This window comes from Thermobia domestica, chromosome 1 (genome assembly GCF_964235325.1).
Source record: "Thermobia domestica chromosome 1, izTheDome1.hap1.1, whole genome shotgun sequence".
Lineage (NCBI taxonomy): Eukaryota > Metazoa > Arthropoda > Insecta > Zygentoma > Lepismatidae > Thermobia > Thermobia domestica.
Genome location: NC_137454.1, coordinates 30,369,692 through 30,382,355, shown reverse-complemented (window position 1 = coordinate 30,382,355; position 12,664 = coordinate 30,369,692). Strand labels below are relative to the sequence as shown.

Genomic DNA, 12,664 nt, shown 5'->3' with positions numbered 1-12,664 from the left:
AAATTATACCGTTCCCAGTTCTTTTCTCTAAGTCTGCATCAATGTTTTTAATAAAAATCTTTGGTAAGAATTCCTATACAATCCCAAAGCAGCTTCAACAAATAGAATTACTTCTTCATCAAAGGAATACACCGTATACTAGGAATTTCCCTTGGATTGTACAAGCGTACCTCAATTTCAAAAAAATTTGCCTCAATGATATATAAAGTACCCTCTTTACCATGCTTTGTTTGGAGTTATAGTACAAATATGGCACAAATAACAGTTATAAATCCTCATTACTTATCAATATCTAACGTGGATTTAAAGGAAAAAATTTATCAAAATATATGGAAAGATTTCAAGCAACGTTTTGATGATGAAACATTTTTCATTTATACAGATGCTTCGAAGTACAATGATAGAAATGTCGGAGCAGCAGTTTACATCCCGAAGAATAAAATCTCCCTCCAATACAAATTACCGAAAGAAGTTTCTATTTTTGAAGGAGAAGCATTCGCTATTAGACAAGCCTTATTATACATAAAAAAACACAAAATCAAAAAATCTGTGGTATGTTCTGATTCGCTGAGTGTACTCATAAAGTTACAACATACCTATTGGGATAAATCAATGACATGGATACTCTTAAATATAAAATATCTATACATAAATTTGTCTAAGAATAATTATCAGATTCATTTTGCATTTATAAAGGCACATGTAAATATCGAAGAAAATAGCAATATAATAGACAATCTTGCAAAGCAATCATGTTCAACAGGAAATCCTACTAATATCAAAATTGCGCCATGTAACCTTTTTCGTACAATCAAAGAATTCCACGATAAAGAATTAGGGAAATGGTATGACGTTGAAAAAACCCTACCAGGAAAATTTTACTGGTCTATATCGTCATCATCACAAGAACAACTCAAGAAACACATAAAATCATGGACTCGGCAAGAAATAATTTTGTATTATCGACTGCTTTTAGGAACGGCTTTAACTCCTGTTAAATTGTACCAAATTAAAAAAAAAAACCAACTTATCATTGTTGGTGTGACAGAGGCATTGGAACTATGAATCACATACTATTCGAATGTGATCTATTTGAATCGTTTAGAAATCAATTTCTTTTTCAACTTTATAATCATTTAGGTTATGCTCCGTTTTCATACAAACATATTTTAGCTTCTAATCAACGAATACCAATTAAAGCTATGTTACAATTTCTTAAAAAAACCGGAATCTCGATATAAAAAAAAAAAAATATATAAAAGTGTGTTGACATATTCAAGAAGGTTTATTAGTACAATTTCTACTGAAGAAATTATTTAACTTACTACCATATTCTTTGTAGCATTTATGGCACAAATTGGTCATTTCCTGGTGCCCTTCTTATTTTTCCAGCACTTTTTAAAAGTGAAGACAAGACAAGACAAGATCTCAGAGAACGTCACAAACTGCCTTGTACGTTTGACCTGCATTGGAGGATGACATAAGTTTGTTTATCGTGTTCTGGCCTTCGTATACACTTTCTCACGTTCTTTGATCCTTTATTCTTTTCTTACTTCGTTTCTCGCCGCTAATATTTTGGTAAATTCTCACATTTTATTGTTGTTTTTATTTATTTTTATTGTTATGTGTTTTGTCTCGTGTATTTCTTGTCTTAATTCTTCTTTCTGGTTTTCATTTCTATTTCTATTGTGCAGCGCTATACTTGTTTCTGGTATTTTACTATGTTCGTTTTAGTATTTTATTTTGAGCAGTCTGTGACTCAAAGTAGACAGTGCAATAATCTTCTTTAAATCATACTCATAATTAGCCCCGTGAACAGTCATGTGAATCGCGAAGGGGACAAATAGTCTCCGTTGACGACGTCGCCACAATAATAATAATAGTGATGATGATCATCATCATCATAATATATATAGTGTTTTCTTTGAGTCCACACATTTTTAACATTGAATATCATACCCCAAATTTCATACGTTGTTCAATATTACACCAACATATTTGTACTCTATTACATGGGGAGATTTTGAAAAGTACATGTAGATTAACATACAGTATTTTTTACCGTACCGACTATAGTAGGCTAGGCCTTTTGTTTTATTCCGTTATATGACTAGGTAGGGCTAAGAAATTTTATTTTAATCTTTCTGGTCACGTCAAAATATGTTTTATTTTGTAATTTAAAGTTAACCTAATATTTAGTAGGGTTTGAAAAAAAAAAACTTTTTTTTTTTTTTTTAAAAAAAAGCCCAACCCACCTGGGCCGATGTTTTTTTTTTTTTTCGGGTTTAATTTTTTTTTCGAAATATTTCAATGTCTTTAAGATAAAAGTGTTAAAATGTGATATATATTTCAAGATTATCATTGTCACAACTTGCAACAATTTTCTATTCACTGCTGTTTTGAAAGAAAAGGCCGCCATTTTGAAATTTAACATTGCATCGCCGAGAAAATCTATATAGCAAATTTAGAATGTCTCGTGCGTCTACTTTCAAAATTTCAACTTGAAAGACCGAAAAATGCGCTTTGTTGCGTGGATAATCACTATTTTGAAAAAAAAAAAAAAGGCCGGCATTTTGAAATTTTACGTTGGTATGCCGCCAAAATCTACACAGGAAGTTTAGAGTGTCTCGTGCTTGTACCCTGAAGATTTAAACTTAAAAGACCTAAAGTGGTACACTGTAGTATGTGTGGTACACCAGGGGCGGATACTGGACGGGGCGGATAGACTCCAAGTGGGGGGGGGGGGGTCAGAGCTGATGGAGGTGAAATATTCGTCTAATGATCTAAAGGACGAATGAACAAATGTAGATCGAATCATCCCAGAAGCTTCAGTGACATTCGCCAAATGTTTTGTAGAAGTTCACTTCCGATACATTGTGCGTTCAATTACTGGAGTTTTCCGAGCACTTATTGTAAGATGGTTCTTGCCAGAAAATTAATTTATTCATATTTTATAAACTAAGTGTTTCAAAATGTCTTAAATGAAATTAAATATTTTCCAGCGTAAAATAAATAATTTTATTGTTGAAGTATTCACTTCCAATGTTTTGTGCGTTCAATTGCGGGAATTTCCCGAGTACTCCTTTCAGGCCTTTTTTTTCCCCCTCGAAAATGCAGCTTTCTTTACTGTACAGCGTGCTGTTATCTGACGGTTTTAGGATGTTAATGGACATTCTTACCTGGAGATGCTTAATGAGTTGGTGCCTCAACTGGAAGAAAATTGTATCAAACACACTGTTGTGATACAGCAGGATGGAGCACGAGCACACTTGGCGATTCACGTGCGCAATTACCTGAATTAGACGTTTCCTGGCCGCTGGATTGGAAGAGGTTGTGCGTCTTCACCAGCTCCCTTTGCCTGGCCTCCCAAGAAGTCCCAATCTGACGACACCAGACAATGCTCTCTGGGGTTTCACAAAGCAACAAGTAAGAAACACTCGATATCACACAACGAAGGAATTACGAGCAGCTGTGGAGCACACCTTCACCCTCGTGACTCCGAAGTATCTCCGCAAAACATCTGCGAGAACTTGGCGCAGAATTCAGCTGTGCTACGAGATGGATGGTGATCATATCGATGTATATGACTCTTAAGACTCGTAAGACTTCAAGATAACTGTGTACAGTCATTCTACCATAATTAACACTGTGCTGTTGAAACTAAAGGGGGGATACGCCCACTTCCGGACCACCCTTTACGTCGAAACTTCAACTAGTACGGAATTTTGAATTGAGCACTTGAAATAGGAAGCGTTACGCAGTTTTCGGAACTCCGAACATTAAACTCTTAAATTTGACAAGAATTTTTACGCTATTGCTGGTGTTGATTCTACAGAATGCTTATTTGAAGAGTAGCAACAAGTAACTGAACTAAACTGTTGTTGTTGGAAAACCAAATTTTACTGAAGAATACTTGTGTTACCATCAAAGTAATAAAAAATAATACTAATAGTTTTACTAATGCACTACATATTTATTGGCAGTACCGGCACCTATGGCCTTAAACCCGTCAAACATATGAGGGATAACGTCCCTTGGCGTCGCCAAGTCGGCGAGCACACTATTCACAGAAAGTATTTTCTAAAATATAAAATTGCATATTTTACTTCAAACAGGCTATAAGCATAATCCATACATTAATTTGCACTATAATTATCTCAAGCTAAGGCAAGGTTTCTTATTCCTTCGTAACTTTATAAAGGTCTTATGTTGAAAGATGTTGTATACCTTAACGCGAAAGCATCTAATTCGCCCAATGAAAGACCAAAATCTGATAAAAATCACTTTCAATGTGATCAACTTAGTTGTACCAACAATATACTAACAAAAAGCGCAAAAACCCAGTTGGGTCTTAAATTGAGTTTTTTCAGGTGGGTCCAATCCGTTTCGAGCTGGGCCCACTTAGGCAAACCCTGATATTTAGCCTGCAGCAAAAATGTGTTGTAATTTCAATAAAATATAGTTTTATTTTTATTTGTTATGTTTTTCACTTTTGTTATTTTAAACAACCAAATTACTATCGCAATTGAAAAGGTGACCATAAACTGCAACAAGTATGAAGCCACGCATGGCTATCTGTTTGCCATAACTGATTACTCAAGGAATATCGCGACCCAGTAATGGCCATGGCATTTGTTGTGCTCTCAATTATGATAGCATTATTCGGTAAAAATCGAGTTTTTTCTTACCAGAAAACTAAGTTTCTTCTTTCTAGGCCACCAGACGATTTTTTTAACATTTTTTTGAAAAAAATCAAAACTTCAAAAATTTCACAAGAAATTGGAGAATTCTTTACTTCACAGCACACAAAATATACAACATACCAATATTCATTAGATTCACAATGGCTACTGACTAAATCTGTTACTTAAAGTCTACTGCTTTTAGTAAACTTTGTTTCGATTGGTTTAGAACAGTATGACGCTTAAAAATGGCCATAAGGGGTATGGTGGCCATAAATGGGTTCCTCTACCCTACATTTTGTATTTAACCCCAGGTCGTGGCTCGGAGACCATGTTAATAGTAGGTCCTGTCATTTATAAGCTCAACGTTGCGTAAGGACGTAAAATAAGAAAACTGGAATTACTATTACTATTACTATTACTATTATTATTATTATTATTATTATTATTATTATTATTATTATTATTATTATTATTATTATTATTATTTTCTCCTTTTATATATTGTTGAATCTTAATTGACATTTCGAACTTGCTTCTTTATTGATCGCCTAATTTCTGTATTCGTTAATTTTAGAAATAATCTTCATTTTACGTTTAATTTAGAAAAATAGATTTAGACTAAATTTTAACTCAGATATATATAGAGTGTTTCAAAACAACACCGACAACATTTGGGAAGTAATTTCTGACTTCAAGATAAGACAAAAAGTATAGATCAACCTGGGTGCATAAATGCTTCCTTTCCAAGTTATAGGCTGTCGAAAATGTGACAAAAACGAAGTTTAAAGGTCAATAGCTCCAAAACTATGAGATCTACTGTAGTCGGGTCAAGACTTCACCTCGGAATTAATGTGTCTGCTATCCAAAGATACATGTTTCAGAATCCTAAGGTACTCACGCATCAATTTTTATAGAGGGAGTTTGGCTACGGGCAAATAATTTGGAGTATTCACCAAGTACCTCTATGAAAATTGTTGCAGATGTACCACAGGATTCTGAAACATGGATATTTGTATAGGGCACATACTATTTCCTAAGTGAAGTCTTAACCCGATCGCGGTAGATCCCACAGTATAGGAGCTATGGACCTTTGAAGTTCACTTTTTCATGTTTTCGGCAGCATTATAACTCCGATAGAAAGCATTTGTGCACCCAGGTTGTTCTATACTTTTTGTCTTATCTTGGTGTCAGGAATTACCTCCCAAACGTTGTCGGTGTTGCTTTTAAAAACGCTGTATATATGTTTAAAAAAATCTTATTTTGTATTCTGGTAATTAAAAACTCTGTCCAACGGTTTCGATGTTCGCTGGTATCTTTGAATTGAATTGATTTTGAGTTTAACGTCCCTTTTCAGCAGCGAGGCTATATGAGACGTGGACCTACTGATTAACGTGGAATCCGAACCACATGAGCTCCTGCCGGGAATCGAACCCGGGTCTCTCGCTCCAATGGCGCGTACTCTAACCGCTTAGTCACGGAGGAGCTCCGCTGGTATCTTTATCAGTAACTTCTATTGATTCTAAACTTGCAACATATGGATAGGCTCCTGCCTTTCTGTTGAACATTTCTGAGAGAGAAAAGTAATTGACACGCCCACCTCTCAAACTGTGGTGCATTCTGTAGCAACTATTATTAATTAGATTTTAAGTTAATTGTATCCTGTATTAATATCTTGTATTCATATTTCAATTGGTTGTATGTCATAAATCATAATGTTATTATTTGCAGTAAACAATAAAAATGGCTGACGACCCAGGCCGAGATCTGGTGCCGGTGAAAGAAGGGGCACCAGATAAATCAAAACATATATCTATTTCAGCATGTTCAGGGATTAAAGGTATTGTTATTTTTATTTTCTATCTTTCTTGCTAAGATTTTGTAACAATTTGCAATTACAACGTTCTAACATTCAAAGTCTCTTTCACTGAAGAAAACACATTTTCTCTCTTTTATTTTAAGATGCTACTAAGAATCAGTTATCTGTTGAAAGATAGAGTGGCACAAAGTGTTTATACGGGTGACTCAAGAAAACGGAAAATTTTAAAAATTATTTATCTCATTTAATAGTAAAAATAATGCCATTTTAGAATACATGCAGTACAATTTATTTTTTAAAGATGACATCTTGCAGGCGAGCTCGTTCTCTACGCTGACATTCCTGCAGTCTCTTCGTTACATTGTTCACGGTTTGACGTAACTGGAATTTCGGCAGTTGCTTCTCGGATTTTGGCTTTTAATTCTTCCATTGTAGCAGGTGGACTAAGGAACACTTTTCTTTTAAGATGACCCCCACAAAATGAAATCACAAGGTGACGACAGATTGACCGACGTGGACTTCTTATGACAGTCTCTCGAACAACTTTGATGTTATCTGGTGTACGAACGGTACGCCACCACAGCCTGGATGTTTCTTTTTCATTGCCGAACCAGTTTGCTCGGAATTACGTACCATTGTTTTAATTGCATGTGCTGATGGAACACGATCGTGGCGTTAAGGGCCGCGGTACCTCAGTAGTAGAGCGTTCACCTCTGGTGCATGGAGTCCCGCACTCAAACACGGTGTGCATGGGTTTTCTCGGGGTTCTCCCGTTTCCTCCCACTTTCTTCATTCCATTCTCCATTCATTTCTCATCATTCTCCATTCATTCCATTCTCCATTTCATTCATTTCTCATCATCACCGTCTCCTTTAGCCTAACCGGCATAACCGTGGGACGTAAAACTCTTCAATTCCTGGACCAGCTGACGTGCACGTTTTTGACTAAACTTGGGCTTAACGGTCAGTCGGACTGTAATCAGTTAGCTTAGCGACTCCGAAAACTGTGTATTCGACATTAATCTCAGTCATTTGAGACATTTGGACATTTTATTTTTCATCCCTCCCCTGATGCTGTTGAGGGCTGAACTTAGACTTTAAACGGCATCGTGAGTGCCACTATTCACCCCAGTGATCTCGAAAAACTATTGATTCGGCACTAATATCGGTCGTTTTCAATCATTTTTACATCTCACTTCCTTCCTTTCCACTCTCCTATGGATGTCTTACCCTCACAGTATTTTTTAGCTTGTAAATCACATGTGAATGTCCTCTTGTTTTTGAAAATGAGTTTACATACTGAGTTTCGTCTTCCTAAAATGAGGAATTCATAAAATACTCAATATTTAGGATACATTTTATACTATCTTTTCCCTTTTCATCCCCCCTCCTCCCCCTTTCGTTTCGCATAAAAAAATCTAAATAGCCTACGTTCTCTTCTAGAATTCGATCACTTCGATACAATTACTTATAAGTATGCTAAGCCACCTCTGTTAGTTTGTATACCGGAGAACCTTTCATTTTATTTATAAGATACTAGCAGAATATCCGTTGTTCACACGAAGAGAATACGTTTCATTTTGGACATAAAGGACACCAAAACTGTCACCAATTAACTTAGGGACCCCAAAAACTATGAATTCGACATTAATATCGATCACTTTCCCGTCCCTCAACTTGCATCTTTAAAGTGAAATGAACATGAAAACAATCCCAATCCCGAACCTTATCTATTTTGAAAGTTTGATCGAGATCGGTTGGGTGGTTCAAGAGGTATTAAGTCACAAATATAGTCACTTTCATATATATGACCGTATGTCAGGAAATGCATCGTTACAGAGTTACGACCATTGGGTAACTACGTGATGGAAAAAAAGGTAATTTCCCTCTCATTCCATAGCATCAGACGGCTCAATGGCCGTAAGTCTGTAACGATGCATTTCCTGACATATGGTCGTATGAATTTATTTGCCCGTCTACCCATAAAGAATCCACCCCTGAAATTTTGCCGTATCTTTTTGTTACATTCTGTATATATAGATATAGATATGACCTCCTCGAGGAAAGATAATAGTAAGAGACTTTTTTTTTTTTTTTAACTTTTGAATAAATTGGAAAAGAAAGTTCAACATTCAAATGCAATGCAATACAATACCACGTACCAAACAAGCTTCCCCTGCCATGTGCAACTATATTTCCGAATTTCAACTACCTTCGTATTATTCTGTGATCCAATCCCACCTAATAACTCAATTTCGACGAAAGTGGCGCCTATCATTATCTGCCTCCGAGCCGCTCATATAGATATTTATATAGGGTAAGAGGAGAAACCGTCTCCAAATATAATGTTTTCAATCTAAAATGAAAGAAGATTTTTAAATTGGATGAGCCGTTTGAGCTGTACACTCTTTATGCGCGCAATGTTAAATGAAAATGCAACGTTGTCATTTACCTGTGGCTGGGGGAGGGAGGAATGGGACGGGAGGTGGACAAATTTTGTAAGAGTACAGTGAATGGGGGCTGGCCATCGACACGTTAGCATAACAGACAGTAACATCATTCACTAATGTTGTGGATCCAGGTAAATGGCAACGTTTCATTTTCATTTAACATTGGGCACATAAAGAGTACAGCCCAAAGGGCTCGTCCGATTAAAAAAAAAAAATCCTTCACTTTAGATTGAAAACGTCATATTTGGAGACGGTTTCCTCTCTTACATTTTGTTGTAACTCTGATAATAACTTTGTCAGGGGAATTTTGAGACATCCTATATAATGTATATATATATATATATATATATATATATATATAGGATATCTCAAAAGTCCCCTATATATATGTGTGTAGAGAGAGAGATAAATGGATATAGATATACACGGTGTAATCAAAAAGTACGGTGAATGTAGGTGCACAGTGCCATCTATTGATGGTGTATGCATTTCTACTAGTAAACCCGTACCCTAAACCTTTGTTACAGTCAGTGTCGAGTTTGAACGAGTTGTGACATGTTAGTTGGCTTCCAGAGGAAGAAGAGTGATGACGTGTAGAGAATGTCTGTTGCGTGCCAACATTAAGTTTTGTTTTAACTTGAAAAAAGTGCCAAAGAAGGTCATGAAATGTCAAAATTAATGTCTGGGGATGAAGCGGTGGCATTAAAGACTTTTTACTAATGTTATGAGCGATTCAAAAACGGCAAAGAGTCGGTTGGAAACGAGTAACGATCGAGACGTCCTTCGACGTCAGAAACAAATGAAAACGTGCAAAAAGTGAAATTAATGGTTTGTTCAAACAGGCGAATGACTATTCGAGAGCTTTCCGAAGAACTAAGCATTTCGTATGAGTCCCTGAAAAGCATTTTAACCGTCGATTAAATGGGCAAATGGCTTTTTTTTTTTTTTTTTTTTTTTTAGCACGATAACGCGCCGTGCTACACCTTGCTTTTTGATCCGCAAATTTTTGACCGAAAAAATATTCCTGTTTGTCCACATTCGCTGTGCTTTCCAGATATAGCACCACGCGACTTCTGGCTGTTCCCAAAAAATTAAAACCGTGCTTACAGGAGAACGTTTCGACACCATTCCTGACATTGAGAGGTCCAGGACAGAGCAGCTGAACACCCTTTCAGAAATGCTTCCAGTCATGAATTCAACGTTTTGTTAGGTGCATTGTTAGCGAAGGACAGTACTTTGAAGGAGATTAAATCAAGTTCCATGTATGCTTATTAATTTTTGTTTCTTATAAAATGAGTCACCGCACTTTTTGATCACATCTCGTATACCGTTCCTTGTTTTTATCATACACAATCTAATTGGTAGCTTGTATTACTTGCAGATACAAGTCTAGTCCAGCAATTCCAGTTTCTGCGAAAAATGGGTAAAGAAGATTTGGAAGAGCGTTGCATGCAGGTGATGGAGGAAAATGTTGCCCTGAAGAAACTTTGCAACCAGCAGGAGGAAAAGATTAAAAGGTTAGCACCTGAAACTATTAAAATAGGTTGTCATTAACCGATTATAAGGAGCTATTACAGGGTGTTTATCGTTCACGAAAGTCACGAAAAAGTCACAAAATTTAGCTTTTGGGTCACGATTGTTTTTAACTGTACAAATGTAAGTACAGATTGGAAAATTTCGTTCTATAAAACGTCAAAATTCACTACCAAAAATGTCTATGGTCGGCTTTAGACGCTACCAAATCGCAAGCAAAGTACGTTTCTATCGCATGGATGAAAATTCGGCCTAATTCGCACCCAAATTTGCTCTTGAAAATGTTAGGAAATTTTATGATTTGGTGAAGAAAAGGTCACGAAAAAGTCACGAAATTTCATTTTGGAATTTTTGTAGACACCCTGTATAACTACTTTATTTAACAATCACCAGATACAGCTCAGAGGCCATTTTACACTGGATAACAACAACAACAACAACAATGGAAAGGATTTGGGAAGGTATCGGCCAGGGCCTGTTTACTAGGTACCATCCCGGCATTTGCCTGGTAGAACTGAGAGAAACCCTGGAAAACCTCAGTCAGGATGGTCGGCAGCGGGATTCGAACCCACGACCTCCCAAATGCGAAGCCAACGCTCTACCACTTGAGCTACTTCGCTCGGTACTTTTGCACTGCATGTATTTTCGACGAAATATCATGACGGTTTTGTTAGACGCAAGGCCGGTATTTTTTTTTCGACTTTTGAATGTAAAGCACTACAATGTTGTTAGTACGTTTTAAAAAGGCTTCTCCTCAAAATTAATTGCTTTCCACCACAGTCCTTTTGAAAAATGTCCTCTTGTTTTGAAAACGTGAAGATAGTTTGCAGTGTACTGTACAAATGATAACGTCGTTAGCCAATATAGAGATAATGTTCTCTATAGAGAACTTTTCTCCAACGTGTTCTCGCTTACTTACTGTGACAAGGTTATTAAGAGAATTTCGCGCCAATAGTGAAGTGTCTTTCAAAGCGTTTACTTAATGAGAAAATTCTTATAAATTATTTTTTTCTAAAATTAAAAAAAAAAAGTTATTACTTGCACACGAAAGATGTTAAAATAACATGCTGGTTACAAATTCAAATTTTGTAGTACAAAATTAATGTTTTGCATATATATAAATTGTGTAGTAGTTCCAATCTTAGATTTTATTTCGAGTTTAATCTAATTTTATTTTAATAGTATAAATTTATTAAAAAAATAACATAAACTCATATTCAAAATTAAAATCTCTTAAAATTAATTTATAAAGTTTCAAAAATAATTAACACTTCTGACCAGAGTATATACACTTATTTATTAAAACTAAAATACAATGCAACGGTTTCGACAATTTAACGTTATCTTCATCAGACACTAACTTAGTTCTATCTGATGATGGTCATCAGTTCTGAGTTAGTGTCTGATGAAGACAACGTTAAGTAGTCGAAACCGTTGCATTGTATTTAGTTTTTAATAAATAAGTGTATATACTCTGGTCAGAAGTGTTAATTATTTCTTTAGTGAGTTCCAGAGTCGTGATGGATAGAGTTATTTAATTTCATTGTTATATTTCTCGCAAAATAACCCAAAATTAAAACCTAAAAATAATACAAATCTCATATCTCAACAATTGTTTTAGTAAGTACTTTCGTATGTAACTTATAAGGTAAGACGTAAGAGGTAACATATAAGAAGTAAGAGGAAATATATAAAGGTATATAAGAAGTTATTTACATAAGAAACATTAAAAAAGAAATCAGAAGAACATTATATATCATACACGGTCTACAGAACTCGCCCGATTTTGACGAAGTATGAGATGGAAGAAGCCCTTGATTGCTTAGTATGCGTATAAAATATTTTCCTGTACAAACCGTTGGTTCACGAATTATTATGTCAAAGTTGGGGGTTGAATTTAAGCAGAGGTCCGAAAAATGTTTAGTTGATATTCAGAACAAGGATTAGGGGAAAATACATGGAACGGACCTGATAAATATTAATTTGATAGTAAGACTATCCATGGCTTTGGATTGATTATTTTAATAAAAGAAACAGTGACCAAAGCTTAAATCACTTTATTTTAAATTATAATTTGTAACGGTTTTCTATTCTAAGAAAATCGTTACAAATTATAATTTAAAATAAAGTGGGTTTTAAGCTTTGGTCAGTCTTTTTTTTTTTTTTTTTTTTTTTTTTGTT

General features: G+C 35.4%; 1 protein-coding gene across 2 annotated transcripts in view; it reads left to right on the top strand.

Moving 5' to 3' along the window:
- Positions 1-12,664, top strand: part of LOC145684157 (uncharacterized) — a 143,945-nt gene that overhangs the window by 7,733 nt on the left and 123,548 nt on the right. For both annotated transcript variants that reach the window (XM_081756130.1, XM_081756140.1), the window contains exons 2-3: positions 6,414-6,522; positions 10,332-10,467. In XM_081756130.1, coding sequence (XP_081612256.1) covers positions 6,426-6,522; positions 10,332-10,467 — 233 coding nt within the window. In that variant the 5' untranslated portion in view covers positions 6,414-6,425. The remainder of the gene's footprint in view (positions 1-6,413; positions 6,523-10,331; positions 10,468-12,664) is intronic.